General features: G+C 45.1%; 1 protein-coding gene across 1 annotated transcript; it reads left to right on the top strand.

Annotated features, from left to right (window-relative positions):
* The first annotated feature begins 672 nt into the window (after positions 1 to 672).
* GINS2 (GINS complex subunit 2) lies at positions 673 to 13,522 on the top strand. The gene is made up of 5 exons (XM_029608061.1): positions 673 to 961; positions 6,108 to 6,222; positions 6,470 to 6,569; positions 12,347 to 12,473; positions 12,911 to 13,522. The coding sequence occupies exons 1-5, from the start codon at positions 872 to 874 to the stop codon at positions 13,034 to 13,036; spliced, it is 558 nt and encodes a 185-aa protein (XP_029463921.1). The 5' UTR covers positions 673 to 871; the 3' UTR covers positions 13,037 to 13,522.
* The last annotated feature ends 4,510 nt before the right edge of the window (positions 13,523 to 18,032 follow it).

Here is an 18,032-nt window from a genome sequence, read left to right as displayed (position 1 = left end):
GCATGTCTGCTTCCTCTGCCGTCTGGCCTGACTGCAGCTATGAACCACGCGACTGCACAGTCCCATGAAGTTAATAGCAATAGGCAGCCCTAGAGCTGCACAGGTGGAGGCTGCAGCCGATATACCAAGGCTCTCGTTCTCCCCCTGCTGCTTGCCCAACCTGGCACCAGATCTGCCGCAGTAATTCTATGAGAAGGGCCAGATTTTTGTCAGGCTGTAACCCATCCCATGCTGATGCCTATACCTGGAGCCATCAGGTAAATCTAATGCCATCTATAGTATCTTCCTGCCACCAGGCCAGAAATGGGATCTGACTATGGACCATGGACAATAAGGTTCAGCTCTGGAACTCGGCTTGAGCTACCCATGAAAAAAGCATGAATTAAATAAAATAAAAATACATAAATAAACGTGGGAATTGACCTTTCTGTAACTTGTAATTTTATTATGTACTTTTCTCCCTATTATTTTAAACACTTGTAAGTATTACTTTGGCAAACTATGTACAAATTGTCAGGCCAATAAAGTTTCCAGAATGAGTCTTCCGGCACACGTGAGTCACCCAGGAGGCAGCATCAGGCCCTCTTCCCAATTTGACTAATCCGCAGCCGCGTGTCACCGGCCCTTTAAATGGAGACTCCCGTCCTGTCGCTCGCGCCTCCGCTTATTCCCTTCCGGAGCAAGAGCCACCTTCCCGTCAGCCATTTAAATGTCCAGGACCTGACTTGTTCCTCCCTCCAGGGGCGGAGTTAGAATCAAAATCCAACCAATACGAAATGCGATTCTCCCTCACCGCAGCAAATAGTAAAAAAGCGCGGGCTGTGGCGCTGTTTCCGGGTTCGTGTGAAGCTGGCGGCGGGTGGATCCCTCTATGGAGCCCGCCGAGGTGGAGTTCCTGGCGGAGAAGGAGCCCGTTACCGTTATCCCCAACTTTAGCCTGGATAAGATTTACCTGATCGGGGTGAGAAGCGAGAGTTGCCGCCTTCCGGTAGCGGATACAATTGAAGTCGTCTTGCAGTTAATATGTTATGGCTGTTTCTTCAGCGCTACAGCCGTGGGCTGAGAACCAAGGAAGCCAGGATTCAAATCCTGATGCTTCTTGTGACCTTGGGCAAGTTGCTTCATCTTCCATTGTTTCAGGCAGAGATTTGGGGGAGGGGGGCACTGTAAAAAGGAGAGTTTTAAAACCGTGTGCCCAAATTCAGTGCGTTTCTTAACACGAGGTAACTTTTGGATAAAGAAAAAGCTCAGTGCACAGTGTATGACTTATTGGTTTATGTGCACAAATCATATTTTCCATGCATAACACTTTATGTGCACAGAATATGCTTTCTGCATGGAAAACATGCTTTTTGAGCACAAAGCATAATTTTCTGTATTTAAAATACCAAGTACAGGTCCCAGCACTAGAACTCCAGCTTCTCATAGACTAACATTAGCCCTGGAAATTGTACTCTACCATGGACTAAAATTAAAGTTTCCGGCACTAAGAACATCCGAGGCAAACTAGTGCACTAGGGTTGCCACTTTATTTTATTTATTTAGCATTTGTTTATATACCGAGGTACAGCTGACAATGCCTTCACTCCGGTTTACATTGCAACTAACCAGTTACATTTGAATTCATAACATTAAAACAGATAGAAACAGAGTATTAACTTAGTAAAAGTTAACAAGTACATTGAACAATAGATAAGAATGTATGCAGTTCTTGAAGATGACGGTTGAAGCCGTTAAAGAGAAAGAAGGTTTCTGCAAGTCGGGGCGAGAGTCAGAAGGATTGTTGGAATAAAAAGGGGGCAAGAGGTGGATATGAAAAAGGATTTATGCTCTGTTATCATTGGGTGAACAGTCATTGTAAGACTGTGAGAGTAGCCATTCTTTAAGTTCCTTTTTAAAGGATTTAAGATTTTCTTGTGAATTGAGGTGTAGAGGTAAAGAGTTCCATAATTTTGGGCCGACTATAGAAATGGCTCTATTTCTGGTGGAGGAAAGTTTGGCTTGTGGTAATGAAGGGACATCCAGCTGAATTTTATATGTAGATCTTGTTGTACGTGATGGTTTATGCAGATGTATAATATTGTCCAGGGCAGTGAAGTCTGCTTTGTGAATTGTCTTATGTAGAATTGCGATGACTTTGTACTCTATTCTTTTTTTAACAGGGAGCCACTGTAGGTTGTGGAGTACTGGGGATATATGGTCGGATTTTCTTTTACCAGTCAGGACTCTGGCAGCTGCATTTTGGAGTAACTGCAGTGGTCTTAAGGTTGCATTGGGAAGGCCAATTAGAAGGGAGTTGCAGTAGTCAATACTGGAGAAGATGAGGGTTTGAAGAACGGTTCTGAAATCCCGGGGGTGAAGCAGCGGTTTAAGGTGTTTGAGTATTTGAATTTTGAAGAATCCTTCTTTTGTTTTTGCTGCGATGTGTTTTTTAAGATTTAGCTCATTATCTAGCCAGAAACCCAGATCTTTAACGTTCTCTTTGAGTTGAATTTGAATGTTGTCAAATTGGAAGGGAAGAGTGTATGTTATACCAGAGTTTTTCCTTGTGATTAGTATACATTCTGTTTTGCTCATATTTAAGCATAATTTTAGGTTGTTTAGTAGTTTTCGTATTGCTTCAAGGTGTGAGGCTGCTTTTGACATTGAATCTTCTAAAGACGAAGTAATGGGAATGAGAAGTTGTATGTCATCAGCATACATGTAGAAAATGATGTTAAGGCTAGTTAAGAGATGGCATAAAGGAAGAAGGTAGATATTAAAGAGAATGGGTGATAAAGCTGACCCTTGAGGAACTCCCGTATCCAGAGGGATGGCCTCAGATGAAAAGCTGTTGTAGGAAACTTTGAAAAATCTGTTTTTAAGGAAAGAGGAAAACCAGTTAAGGGTTTTTCCAGCGAGACCAATGGATTCCAGACTAAAAATAAGCCTTTTGTGGTCCACTGTGTCAAAGGCTGCTGACAAATCGAGGAGGATCAGAAGGTGATCTAGTTTGTTATCGAGGCCTCTTAATAATGTGTCAGATTGAGTAGAAGGGTTTCTGTACTGAGGTTTTTTCTAAAGCCGTGTTGTGTGGGAAATAGAATATTATGGTCATCAAGGTGTTCGTTTAGTTGTTTCAGAACCGCCTTTTCTGTCAATTTGGCAAAGAGGGGAAGGTTTGAAATTGGGCGGTAGTTGTTTAAATCTTCTGGGTTGAGGTTTTTTTTCTTAAGTAGTGGCGTGATAGTAGCGATTTTTAGTTTGGTAGGAAGCTCACCCTCAATAAGAGATTTGTTGATGATTGCTGCTATAGTTGGGGCTATGGGATGAGCGATTTCCTTTAGAGCTCGGGTTGGGATGGTGTCCATATCATGACGTGCAGGGTTTATTTTTTTCAGCATTTTCTCAGTTTCCAAGTTGGAGATGGGATTGAATTCAAGCCAAGGACTTAAGTTTAATGAAGGATGCTTTTCTATGATTGATGGGGTGTTGAAGGCGTCAGTAATTTTTGAGATTTTGTTCTTGAAGAAGATAGCTAAGTCTTGGCTTAAATTTTTTGTTGTGGTGGTATTGTGATTGTTGTTTTCGGCGATGAGGTTGTTTACTATGTTGAACAATGATTTAGATTTGTTGGCTGAGTTATTTATTTTTTTACTGTAGTAATCACGTTTCGTGTTCAGGATGGCTTTTTTGTAGGTGGCTAGGTGTGTGCGGTATTTCTGCTGAAATAGTGGCTGTTTGTTTTTTTGCCACTCTTTTTCGATTTTCCTGAGAGCCGTTTTCATATTTTTAAGAGTGGTGTTAAACCAGGGGTTTTGTTGTTCTCTTTTGTTCCTTAGACGTTTGATTTTCTCTGGGTTAATGTTGTTAGCGGTTTCTTCAGTAATTTGAAACCAGGATTGGATGGCGTTATTTATGTTAGAGAGGTCGAGATTAGAAAGCTGAGAACCCAGTTCTTGAAGGAGAAGATCAGATTGAAAAGGAGGTCGGTATTTGAAGAAATTTTGTGTATCCTTTGAGTAGGTTGGATTGTTGGAGTTTATTTGAGTCTTGCATAGTAGAAGATGGTGGTCAGACCATGGAACTGGGCTATGGGAAATGGTGGTATTGGAGAAGAAGTTATTAGTAAAAATTAGGTCTAAAATATGACCTGCTTTGTGAGTGGGGTTATGCACTTGAAGGGAGCAGTTTAAGCTTGAAAGCATGTCAATAAGGGTTTGGCAATTTAGAGATCTTGGGTTGACATCTATATGAAGGTTGAAGTCACCAAGAATGATTGTAGGTTTTTTCAAATTAATATAGGTAGAAAGGAACTCGAGCAGTGGAGAGATGTTGCTATCAAGAAGCTTAGGTGGGCAGTAGACAAGGCAGATTTGTAAATTTGGTGAGTCAAAGAGTGCAACTTCGAATTGTTTTGGGAGATTATGTGGGATCATTTTCAATGAAAAATGTTTTTTGATAAGTAGGAGAAGACCGCCTCCTCTTCGGTAATTACGAGGGATTGAGAAAGTGTCATAGGCATTGTTGTCAAGTTGGTTCAGAATGACTTGATCGGTGTTTTTGAACCAGGATTCTGTAATGGCGATGAAGTCAGGGTTTTTTTTCTTGTAATATGTCTGATATTAACATGCATTTTTTGGTTAATGATTGAGCATTAATGAGAAGAAAGGTGAGGCACAGTAAGTTTTTGTTATTTTTCATAAGTGGGATGTTTATAAGGTGTTTGTGACTATTGTGACTATTGTGGAGATGAGGGTTAAGTGGTTTCTCCATCTTATGATTGCTTGTGCTAAATGTTTAGCGGACTCTGTGTTGAATGTTGGAAGTTGAATAAGGTTGACTGAAGTCCGGCTGGGGAGTGCTGGGTGCTGGTTGAGGATGACTGAGGTCTGGAAGTGCAGTGCTGGATGCTGATTGAGGTTGATTGACGTTCAGGCTGAGGAGTGCTGGAAGCTGATTGATGATGACTGAGGTCTGGATGAGGGGTGCTGGATGCTGACTGAAGATGACTGAGGTCTGGATGAGGAGTGCTGGATGCTGATTGAAGATGACTGAGGTCTGGATGAGGAGTGCTGGATGCTGATTGAAGATGACTGAGGTCTGGATGAGGAGTGTTGGGTGCTGATTGAGGTTGATTGAAGGTCGGGCTGAGGAGTGCTGGATGAAGTCTTAGTTGCTGTGTTGAACCAGATGCGTGTTGGATGCAGCTTGGAGTGTATGATGTGAGTTGGATGCGGCTTGTATGTATGCATGAGGTGAGGGAAGGATTCTTGAAGAGATGTTTTGAGGTTCTGAGATGAATGTTGTGTGTTGGGTGTTAGTTGAGAGTGGATTGAATGTTGAAAGGCTGGGATGCTGGTAACTGCAGAGTGCTTGGACAATGATGTCAGTTGCTGTTTGAGTGATAGGTGGAGGTTGCTTGCTAATTTACATGCTGAATGAATGGTAACAGCATAGGTGAAAGACCAGGAATAAGAATGTGTTGGGATGTGTTTCTGAACTGTGCTGCGAAATGAGATACAGGTGCATTTAGGCTTGTTTCAATAAATTCCGGGTCAGTTTGAACTGTAAGGGGCTGCTCTGCAGGGCTGCACGAAGGGGCGCACAAAGGGGCAGGCCCCTTTGTCGCGCTCCTTCGGCGCGCGACGCCGAGAGGATCTGGAATTTAAAGTTCTGTAGGGCCTATTCTGATAGGCTGCAGCTGGCTAGGTGGGCGGGACTCGGGACTTGGCTCCAGATTTTCAGCACGGGTTGATCCTGTCCTGGTTTTACTCACCTGCATGCAGGTACTTATAGTCTTGCTTTTCTTAGTCTGATTTCTCTATTGCATTCCCTAAGTCCCAGTATGCAAGGACTGTTTCAACCTGTCCTGAAAAATGGCCAATACCATTGTCAGCATGGAAGTTTCATGCAAGGCTGTTAACTTAAACAAGTTGGCACACGGCCGAGAGTTAAACTCTTTTGAGTATATCTGCTTTAAGTTGTAAGCTCTCTAGCAACAGGGAAATGCATACAGTATCTGAATGTAACTCACTACCAGTAAAAAGGCATGAGCTGAATAAAAATAAACAAAAAGCCAGTTCTCTAGCATGCCTAATACCCACCTTGTTTTTTGTGTACCTAAGGGGGATTTGGGGCCCTTTAACCCTGGATTGCCTGTGGAGGTTCCTCTCTGGTTGGCTGTTAACCTAAAGCAGAGACAGAAATGTCGGATTATCCCCCCAGAATGGATGGATGTGGGTAATTTAATTTATGCTTTATATTCCACATTTTACAAGTTCTTCCACAACAAAGTTGCTTACACATCTCATCTCAATAAAATATAATCACTACCGTGATAAGATTTATATCCAGAATTTTTCAAGATACAATAAAACAGAGCTGAACCTAATAAAAAAATAAATTGCATAAGACTGAATTGCACTTAGTTTTGCCATTGTATTCGATTCAGGGCTGATTACAAATAATTTCCTTTTGCACATTGCAGAGAAACTGGAGGAGATCCGTGAGCAAGAGCGCAGAGAGGATATGTTCACCCCAATGCCCAGTCCCCATTACATGGAACTTGCCAAGTTATTGTTAAATCAGTAAGTTTACCAGAAACAGAAGTGTCATGCTAATGGGAATTTAACTGTCATTCTGGCCCATTAAGCCCAGTATTCTCTTTCCAACATTGACCAATCAAGGTCACAGGTACCTGGCAGACTCCCAGACAGCAAGTAGATTCCATGCTGCTTATGCCCAGGGATAAGTAGTAGTTTTCCACAAGTCTACTTTGTTAATAACAGTTTAACTTTTCATCCAGGAACTTATCCAAATCCTTTTTAAACCCAGCTATACTGCCTTAACCACAGCCTCCATTGTGCACTGAGTGAAAATCACTCTCAGATTTATTTGAAATGTATGGTTTGGTAACTTCATGGAGTATCCCCTAGTCTTTGGTTTTTGGTTTTTTTTTTTTGAGTAAACAAACTATTTGTGTTTACCTGTTCCACTCCATTCATGAGTTTATAGGTTTCTTTAGATTCAGAATCCCAGGAATAATTGGATTACAGTCAACTGTGGCAGAATAAAGCCTGTGATGAAGAAACATCCACTGGCTGTTACCCTGACATAATGCATTTTCTGCACTGGAAAATGAAGAAGTCCCAGCACTAGACTGACATGATGTCTGCAAGGGAAGTAGTCACTCAATGCACCCAGAAAGCCTTAACATGATTAAACGTCAAAAGAAAGCTGCTTCTGCTGGGAGACTCTGTCATCGGAGGAACCAATTTGGCAACTCATTTTGATGTGGACACAGCAGTTAAATACCTTCCAGGATCCTCAGCTAATAGAAATGCAAACCAGGTAGTCAACACAATTATAGAATAAAGTAAGAACTTGGATATCAATGTTATTATCCATCTGGTGACCAATGACCTCATAAGAAACTGTCCATGACATGCAGGCAGATTTCCAAAATCTAGGGAAGATTAGACATATAGCAAAGACTATTATTGCCTTTTCAGAAGTATTACCTGTTCCTGGAAAGAGAAAGGTTAGGCTATGCCATATAAATAATTTCAATCCCTAGCTCAAAGCCTGGTGTAAGGAAAGTGGTTTTGGATACATTGGAGGCTGGGGCTGTGTATGGAGCAATAAAAGATTATATGGTAAGGACAGCCTATATTTTTCTGTGGTAGGAAAGAGGATGTTAAGTGAAAAATTCAAATCATACGTTATCAGGCATTTAAACTAGGGAGAGGAGGTGGCCAGTGAATTTGGCATGACAGCCCTAAGCAAAACAGGAAGAGAGAATATAACAGTTCAAAAAAGCATAAAAGGTGACTAGGAAGAGCAGCTGGAAAGCTTTGACCACAAATGCTCATATTCTGGGCAACAAAATCCTAGATCTGCATTTCCTAATGGTGGAGGTGAATGTGGACATTGTTGCTGTTGCGGAGACATGGTTCACGGATTCTCAAGGTTGGGATACAGCCATCTTGGGCTATAACTTAAAAGAGAGAGAAGACAGAAAAGGGACTGAATTGCAGGGGATGTGGGGTCGAGAAGAAGCATTATGGACAAACCTATAAAAAGATGGTGCTTCCATTTTTAATGGTGTGATCTACAAACCACTGACTCAAACAGAATAACTGGATAGAGAACTCATCCTAGACATCCAAATGTGGAAAGAAGGGAGAAGTGTTGCTTGTTGGAGATTTTAATCTGTAGGATGTGGAATAGAGTATGTCGTCTTTGGAATCTACAAGATACCTGAGCACCAATGATCATCACAGTATGGTTTGATTTTGCGAATAAGATGTAGAGAAGTTGCATGAAGATCTGAGTTTTGAATTTCACAAATATGGACGTTGTCAAACTGGGGATGTACCTGGAGGAAAAGCTAGAAGACTGGGAGAAAACTGGTGAGGTGGAACAATAGTGGGACAGATTAAAAGGAGCTTTTACAAAGGCAACAAATCCTACATGTTAGAAAAGTACAGTATGAGGAAGACTGGAAGATTGGGCATCCAAATGGCAGATGAAATTTAATGTGGACAAGTGCAAGGTGATGCATATAGGGAAAAATAACCCATGCTATAGTTACACAATGTTAGGTTCCATATTAGGAGCTACCACCCAGGAAAAAGATCTAGGCATCATAGTGGATAATACTTTAAAATCGTCATCTCAGTGTGCTGCGGCAGTCAAAAAAGCAAACAGAATGTTAGGAATTAGGAAGGGAATGGTTAATAAATCAGAAAATGTCATAATGCCTCTATATCGCTCCATGGTGAGACTGCACCTTGAATACTGTGTACAATTCTGGTCGCCGCATCTCAAAAAAGATATAGTTGTGATGGAGAAGGTACAAAGAAGGGCGACAAAATGATAAAGGGGATGGAACAGCTCCCCTATGAGGAAAGGCTGAAGAGGTTAGGGCTGTTCAGCTTGGAGAAGAGATGGCTGAGGGGGGATATGATAGAGGTCTTTAAGATCATGAGAGGTCTTGAACGAGTAGATGTGAATCGGTTATTTACACTTTCAAATAATAGAAGGACTAGGGGGCATTCCATGAAGTTAGCATGGGGCACATTCAAAACTAATCGGAGAAAATTCTTTTTCACTTAACACACAATTAAGCTCTGGAATTTGTTGCCAGAGGATGTGGTTAGTGCAGTTAGTGTAGCTGGGTTCAAAAAAGGTTTGGATAAGTTCTTGGAGGAGAAGTCCATTAATGGCTATTAATCAATTTTACTTAGGGAATAGCCACTGCTATTAATTGCATCAGTAGCATTGGATCTTCTTAGTGTTTGGGTACTTGCCAGGTTCTTGTGGCCTGGTTTTGGCCTCTGTTGGAAACAGGATGCTGGGCTTGATGGACCCTTGGTCTGACCCAGCATGGCAATTTCTTATGTTCTTATGAAAGTAAAAGGTCAAGTGGAAGAGAGTATTGCCAAAGAGATAAAACGAGATGACAAAACATTTCAAACGGAGAAAGAAGGGAGGCCTGAAGTGCTATAGTGAAATTGAAAGCAATGTGTGGCGAGCAACAAAGAAATGGCAGAAATATTAAACCCGTTTACTAATGAAGAGCCCTGGAGAAGGACCATTGCTGGTTGACAAGACCGTAGATGGGGGGTGGAGTAGACAAAACTCTTTTTATAGAAGAGAATGTATGGGAAGAGTTAGGTAAACAAAGTGGACATGGCCATGGGACCAGGTGAGGTTCATCCCAAGATACTGAGGGAGCTTAGAGATGTACTGGCAGGTCCGCTGTGTGACCTGTTCAATAGATCCCTGGAAACGGGAGTGGTGCCGAGTGATTGGAGAAGAGCGGTGGTGGTCCCGCTTCACAAGAGTGGGAGCAGAGAGGAACTTGGAAAACTACAGGCCGGTTAGCCTCACCTCGGTGGTGGGAAAAATAATGGAGACACTGCTGAAGGAAAAGATAGTGAACTATCTACAATCCTGTGGGTTGCTGGAACCGAGGCAGCAGGGATTCACCAAGGGAAGGTCCTGCCAGACAAATCTGAATTTTATCTTTTATTTTTTTAATTATTTGCTTACTAGAGAATTGGGTTTAGGAAGAGCACTCAGTGTGATCTACTTGGATTTGAGTAAAGCTTTTGACATGCTCCCGCATAGGAAGCTTGGAGTTGAGTGCCTAGTTTGACTGACAGGAGACGGCGTGTGATGGTAAATGGAACCTACTCTGAAGAGAACAGTGTTAAGTAGAGTGCCACAGGGATCAGTGTTAGGACCGATTCTGTTCAATATCTTTTTGAGGGACGTTGGGGAAGGGAGAGAAGGTAAAATGTATCTGTTTGTGGGTGATACTAAAATCTGCAACAGAGTGGATCCACCTGAAGGAAAAGAGAGAATGAAAAGTGATTTAAGAAAGCTTGAGGAGGAGTTGAAGATTTGGCAGCAGCAATTCATTGTCAAGAAGTGCAGACTCGTGCATCTGGAGTGCTGTAATCCAAAAGAGCTTTGTGATTTGGGGGTGAAAGACTGATGTGCACAGACTAAGAGATCTTGGAGTAAGTGTCTGGTGATCTGAAGATGGTGAAGCAATATAACAAGGTGATAGCTAGAGCCAGAAGAATGCTGGGCTGCACAGAGAGAGAAATAACCAGTAAGAAAAAGGAGGTGATAATCCCCCTGTACAGGTCCTTGGTGAGGCCTCACCTGGAGTACTGCATTCACTTCTAGAGCCCGTATCTCAAAAAGGATAGAGACAGGATAGAGGAGGTCCAGAGAAGGATGACTGAAATGGTGTGGGGTCTGTATCAGAAGACCTATGAGGAGAGGCTGAAGGATGTGAATATGTACACCCTGGAAGAGAGGAGGTGCAGGGGGGATATGATACAGACCTTCAGATACCTGAAAGGGTTTAATGATGCACAAATGTTAAACCTTTTCCTTTTGGAAAAGAAAACAATGGAACTAGAGTCATGAAATGAAACTCCAGGGGGGATGACTTAAACATCAGGAAGTATTTCTTCATGGAGAGGATGATGGATGTCTGGAATGCACTTCTGGAGGAGGTGGTGAAGACAAACGGTGAAAGAATTGAAAGAGGGGGCATGGGATAAACACTATGGATGTCTATAGGCTAGCAGATGGAAATGAAGAAGGAAAAACGTGCAGGGGAATAACTTGCTGGTGCAGCAGAAAACAATGGAACTAGAGTCATGAAATGAAACTCCAGGGGGGATGACTTAGTAGAAGGCATGGAGATTCCTACTCTTAACCAATAAGCCTTGATGGTTTTAAGGCAACTGCAACATTGCTCCCTACTTTGAGGACAGGGTTGGAAAAGGGAAATTGGATTCAGACATCAACACAAGGGCCTCGATGTCTGCAGTCTGATACGCAGACATAAGGGAAACAGCACAGGACTGCTTCTACGGCCAAGTCCATAAGCAAAGCACGTCAAGCAGCACTGTCTGGAGATTCAAGGAGGCTCCTCGCCCAGTAAAAATGTTGCTAGCTGAAACTTTCCTGGGTTATCATAAAGCTTGGGATAACTGCATGGAGCGGACGTTGCTACCCTTAAGAGAAATAGCGGAGCTAGAAAAGGTACAGAGAAGGGCAATCAAACTAATGATGAGACTAGAACTTCCTTGTTTGGGGGGGGGGGGTATTCTAGTCTCATTATTAGGTTGATTGCCCTTCTCTAGCTCTGCTATATCTCTCTTGAGAGGCGGCAACCAGAATTGCACGCAGTACTGTAGGTGCATTTGCACTATGGAGCAATAGAGGTGGTATAATTTTTTTTATTTCCATCCCCTTTTTAATAACTCATAACATTATTTGCTTCTTTGACCCTTACTGTACCTTGAGCTGAGGATTTTAATATTATCTACAGTGACTCCAAGGTCCTTTTTCCTAGGTGGTAACTCTTAAAGTAGAGCCCAGCATTGTGTATAGATGGGATTATTTTTCCCTATGTGTATCACTTTGCGCCTGTCCACATTGTATTTTGTCTATCATCTAGATGTCCAGTTCCCCAGCCTTGCAGACAAGGTCTTCCTGCAGTTTCTGCCTGCTCCTGCTGTAAATATTTTGAATAACTTTTGTGTCATCTGCAAACTTAATTGCCGTGCTTCTGTGGGTCCTGGTACCTGAATTGTATAGCACTGGAGTGATAAATCTACCAATTTGCTTAACTAGTAAACAGGTGCTGTGAGAGAACTTGCCTGGGTTTTCCCACATCTAAACTCGTCCACCCACCCACTGACTACAACGCGCTGTGATAATGCTGGAATGGTTACATGAGACTTTCAGTCTTATGATCCAAGCTTCCCCAGTCCATCCCACGTTCAGTTTTCTACTGCCAGCTATCCTCGTTCCTTTCTCTCCTGTTTTTCAGTGCCTCGGACAACATCCCGAAAGCAGATGAGATCAGGACACTCATCAAAGATATCTGGGACACCAGGCTAGCGAAGCTGCGCCTGTCTGCAGACCGCTTTGTGCGGGAGCAGGAGGCACATGCTAAGGTAAGAGCAGGCACTGCTGTGGCCGGGAAGAGGCAGAAGAAAGCATCTTTCTGAAAACTAGAGCTCATAAAAAGTTTGAATGTCTTTCTAGGTTTTTATTAGATGCATAAAAATCTCCTACGGTGTTTAATTATCCCTTGTAATACTCAATGTGGAAACTTAAAGTGTAGCACACTCCCTATTGCTGTATGAGCTGCAGCTTGTATTGTACAGGTTGGCAAGGTATTTTAATCTACTTTGATCAGAGATTGGATTTCTTTATTCTGAAAGAAGGCTGAAATCTGGGTACCATCTTCTCCACCATGCCCTTATTTAAGGTCAGCATCCAGGTAGTGTGTTCTATATAATATAGTAGATCTCTCCTTTTATAAGCACAGCTGCTCTTATGCTACTTTCTAGATACCTCTTGTAACTTTTCTTGTTTTGGTCTTTTTAAGCTGGACAACCTGACCGTGATGGAAATCAATACCACTTCAGCTTTCTTTACGCAGTCCTTAAATCACATGTACAAACTCCGCACAAATCTTCAGCCCAGTGAGGGTGCCCACTCACAAGATTACTAAGAAGGGTTCAGCACCCATGCTCCCTTTCAGCTTGGGACAGACAGCACCAGGATCCTCCTAGGCTCAAGACTTGACAAACCCTCTCAGAACCTGAGCACTTCCTCAACTGATGCTGGGTAGTTCTTCTGCTTTACATTTTTGAGCAGGAAATAATCACATGTGATCTAACATAAAATCGTGGGGAAGGGAGCTGGTTTGCTTGGGTAATTAAAGACCTCAGCTCGTGTCTTTGTGCACAAAGTGTTGGCTTTCGATGCCCGGCATGTTTTAGAGCTCACAGCCTTTCTGATGTCCACTATTTGGTCTAGGGCAAGGCTTCCAAACCTGTCCTGGGGACCCCATAGCCAACTGGGTTTTCAGGATATCCACAATGAATATGCATGAGACATTTGCATATCATGGAGACAGTATATGTAAATCTTTTTGTAAATTATGCTTTTATTGCTGAATGATAACATAAAATACAATAAACATTATTTAACATAACTCGGAATGTAATCTGTACTTCTTTCAATCACGGTAGCATCTGTCTTTGAAGCTTGTTCCCCTTACATGTGTACATGTTACCCCCCATGGGTAGGATGCATCATACTTATTTGTACATCAGACATGGATGCTATCATTTCACACATAATAAGAAATCCTCACAACTCGCTTTGTAAATTATAGGGTTGGTGGTTCCAACCGAGACACCCAGGGTATCAATACTTAAACAGGACAAGTATGTCGCTCATGACTAGCTTGGCCATTTATCCAGGTCGAGAATGGGCCCCAGATCTGCTGAAATGAATTCAGGGTTATAATTCTTTAGTGCAAGCAGCTGAAAGAGAGAGCAGGTCCTCTCCAAGCGCAGAAGCACTGCTTCTTTTGTAGGTATAGCGTTAGTTCTCCAGTGGGCCGCTAGTTCGCATCAGGCTGACGTGTGTATAAGGTGGACTAATCTATTTTTATCTGCCTGCAGATCCATGTGTAGATTGAGTAATACACATTCAGGCATGCTTGTTAATGATTCTGTAAATATTTCATTTATGATGGTGTATATCATGTCCCAAAACTGAGAGAGTTTTAGGGCACTCCCACATATGGAAAAAGGTCCCCCTTCCTCCACACCCTTTCCAACATAAGTCATCCCTCTGAGGATAAGCTTTGTGGAGTCTCACAGGTGTGAGATACCATCGTAGCAAGACCTTATAACTATTTTCAGAGAGAGCAGCTGAGAAAGAGCCCTTCTTAGTATTATAAAAAATGTTTCCTAGCGTGTAGCAGATGGACTCGGGACCAATGGGTATAGTGTACTCCTGATAGCAGTTGGAGACGGAGTCAGATTTCAATCTGACGTCAGCACTACATATACCCGTGCACGAGGCTCTGTTCCTCAGTTTTTTCCATCTCCATAGCAGTTCGGGACTTCACACATGCTTGCACAGCGTTAGAAAACCAAACTCCAAATTCAAAGAAGAAAGAAAGAAAGAATCTTGCCTACAGACGAGCCCCGCTCTCCCGCGGTGATACCTAAGGGTCCCTCCCTCAGTCGAGAATTCCTGAGGTGATTTCCGAGATCCCTCAGAGGTAAGCCTCGGTCCCAGTGTGGACTTAGCCCCCTGTGAAGGGAGCGGCTGAGAGGCAGCGGGTGCAAAACAGAGCGCGGCGGTGAATGCCCTCTCCCCCCGCAGCCGGAGTCCACCCGGCAAGAGACCGGGAAGCGCTGAGACAAGGTAAGGTAGAAAACTTTTCTCTAAGTCTCTGGTCTCTGAGGCTCGGATAATTGCACAGATCGTCCCTCCAGAGTCTGTATAATCGGGTTGAGCAGCCCCATCCGGGCTAGACCCCGATCCAGCTCGAGGGTCCTCCCACATGGAGACCCTCCAGGGGGGCCACCATCTTGCCCGTGTGGTCGCTGGCGCCATTCCCCCCCCCCCCCCCCCTTAGTTGCCACTTTGTCCGCACAACTGAGCTGTGCACAGCAGCAACCAGGGCGCATAAAATACTTGTGCACACAACGACGCGCACAACTAGGCCCGTGCGCACAGCCACACTCGCATCTTCCGTTCCTAGGCGCACAACGTAGGCGCACCCAGAACGCATAACCAGGCCTCCCAGCACACGCATCTGTACAGGATACACGCGCAAATCATGGCATTGCCGTCCAAGACAGCTAAAGGCCCAGTCCTCTGCCCGGCATGCCACCTGAGAGCGGCACAGCCCGAGATGACCTCCGTCCTGTGCCTATTATGCGAAGAAGCTCGGGGGGAGCCGAGACAAGGTCCCCCTCGACCTATAGAGGACTCCATATCTACCAGCGAGACTACCCCAGACCTCTCTATTCCCGACTCGGCCCTTCCACAGTGGGGGCCCTCGGGGAGCGCCGCCGGACCCAATGCTGTCCTAGGCAACTTCACCTGGGCGGGATTCTTCGCGAAACTACAATCATATATCCACGCACAGACAGGACCACCAGCGGCACAACCACAACCCCCGCCAGTGGCCCAGAACCTCCCAGGGCCCTCCCGGCCTCCACCAGATGAGCCGCCCCTGGACAAATACCTCCTCTTAGGGGACACAAATGATTCATAGGAGGAACCAGAACCCCTGGAAGAAGGGGAACTCCCTCCAGGAACGGAACCGCATCGCACCATGACGCGCTTCTTCCCAAAAGACAAATTATCAGATCTCGTAGCCACGAGTCTGAAGGCATTGGCCATCCCAGACACATGCAACACAGCAGAGTCCAAGGTGAGCCCCTTCCTGGCCAGGCTCTGCCAAACCTCACGCCATTTCCCTACGCTACAGGCCATACAACAACTGATCGACCTGGAATGGGATGCCCCAGAGGCCACCTTCAAGGGGGGTCGAGCCCTAAAACCTCTCTACCCCTTGGACCCCGCGACGAAGGAACTCCTGAGGTTTCCCAAGGTCGACGCCTTGGTCTGCACTACCACAAAGTGCACCACCATACCAGATGAGGGTGGAGCTTCCCTCAAGGATGCCAATGACAGACGGCAGGAATCCATCCTCAAGCAGTCCTACGATGTATCAACTATGACCCTACAGATCGCTGCTTGCTGTGCTGTAGTATCATGCGCCTGCCTGGCGATGGCCAGGGATGCAACTACGCCAGTCGAGGCATTAGACCCAGCAATATCATTCCTCACGGATGCGACCTCAGACCTGGTGCGCACCTCAGCCAGGAGCCTCTCGTCCATAGTGGCAGCCAGAAGACAGCTCTGGCTCCGAAGCTGGTCAGCTGATGCGTCCTCTAAGACGAGGCTCACAAGAATGCCCTTTAGAGGATCACTCCTTTTCAGAAGCGACCTGGACAAACTAGCCGACAAATGGGGCGAGTCCCCAGTACCCCACCTACCGGAGGACAGGAGCAAGAAGAACCAATGCTTCTCTCCCTGGGCACCCAAGGGCAGAGGATTCCCAGCGTTATAGACCATACAAAAACACTTACCAAGCCCCCCGCCCCACTGGCAAGGGGCAGTCCTTTCGGAATAGACACAACAAAAGAGGAGCCGGCTCAGGACCAGGCCCCAGCCGCAACACGCAATGAGAATCAGCAGACCCATCTACAGGAAGAGATCATAGGGGGCAGGCTTGCCCTTTTCTACCAAAGATGGGTCGAGATATCATCGGACAATTGGGTCCTATCCATCATCTGAGAGGAATACTACTTGGACTTCCATAGCATCCCTCCAGACAAGTTTGTGATTTCTCTGTGCCACGAACCCTCCAAGAGGAAGGCAGTGGAAACCACACTATCAAAACTGCTCGCCCTAAATGCAATAAACCAGTGCCTCCGCACCAACAAAATTTGGGGTACTATTCCATCTACTTCATCGTGCCCAAGAAAGAGGGAACTTTGCGGCCCATATGGACCTCAAGACCGTCAATCGCTACTTGAAGGTACCCCGCTTCCGCATGGAAACCCTGCGTGCGGTCATAAGGACGGCACAACCGGGAGAATTCCTGACCTCCCTGGATCTGTCAGAAGCCTATCTCCACATACCGATCCGTTGCATCCACCAGCACTTCCTACACTTTGCGATATTGGGCCATCACTACCAGTTCCAGGCCCTACCGTTCGGGCTGGCAATGGCTCCCTGAACATTCATCAAGATTATGGTGGTAGTAGCGGCAGCACTGAGGAAAGAGGGAATCCTTGTGCATCCATACCTGGACGATGGGCTGATCAGAGTGAAATCGCCAGAAGAAAGCCAGCAAGCAACCACCAGTGTCAAGGAACTACTGCAGAACCTCGGGTGGGTCGTCAACACACCCAAGAGCCACCTGCAGCCCTCCCACTGCCTGGAATACCTGGGAGTCCGGTTCGACATCAAAGGGAACAAAGTCACCCTTCCCTCCTACAAGGAGAAGGAGAATGATGGAACAACTACGAGCATTGTTGAATTCCACTCTCCCCACGGCATGGAACTATCTCCAAGTCCTCGGACTCATGGCATTAACCATAGAAGTCGTCCCGTGGGCAAGGGCCCACATGCGGCCCCTACAACATTCCCTACTGTCTCGATGGAACTCGATGTCTCAAAACTACTCTGCCCCCCTCCGGCTACCGGCGAAGGTTCGGAACCAACTACAATGGTGGCTACAAGAAAACCACCTGAGCCAGGGAACAAGTCTGTCCCCACCGGAATGGACCTTGCTCACCACAGGCGCAAGCATGCGGGGATAGGGAGCCCACTGCCAGGAGCTAACGGCTCAAGGGCAATGGGACAAAGAAGAGTCAGCATGGAACATAAACAGACTGGAATCCCGAGCAGTCAGACTAGCCTGCCTATGGTTCAGCCACAGACTCCGGGGCAAATCAGTCAGTCATGTTGGACAACACCACAACAGTGGCCTACATCAATCGCCAGGGGGGAACCAGGAGCCAGCAGGTGTCCCTGGAAATAGAACCCCTAATGACGTGGGCAGAATTAAACCTACAAGGGATATCAGCCGCCCACATCGCGGGAAAAGACAACGTCACTGCAGA

The sequence above is a fragment of the Rhinatrema bivittatum genome, chromosome 7 (assembly GCF_901001135.1).
Source record: "Rhinatrema bivittatum chromosome 7, aRhiBiv1.1, whole genome shotgun sequence".
Classification (NCBI taxonomy): domain Eukaryota; kingdom Metazoa; phylum Chordata; class Amphibia; order Gymnophiona; family Rhinatrematidae; genus Rhinatrema; species Rhinatrema bivittatum.
The sequence above is the reverse complement of the archived record's forward strand: the minus strand, read 5'-3'. Positions and strand labels throughout refer to the sequence as shown.

Excerpts from the sequence above, each read along its gene's own strand:
- GINS2 (XM_029608061.1), top strand. The coding sequence starts at position 872 with ATGGAGCCCGCCGAGGTGGAGTTCCTGGCGGAGAAGGAGCCCGTTACC. Across the intron at positions 6,223-6,469 it reads CCCAGAATGGATGGATGTGG|AGAAACTGGAGGAGATCCGT; the intron begins GTAATTTAATTT and ends TGCACATTGCAG. Across the intron at positions 12,474-12,910 it reads AGCAGGAGGCACATGCTAAG|CTGGACAACCTGACCGTGAT; the intron begins GTAAGAGCAGGC and ends GGTCTTTTTAAG.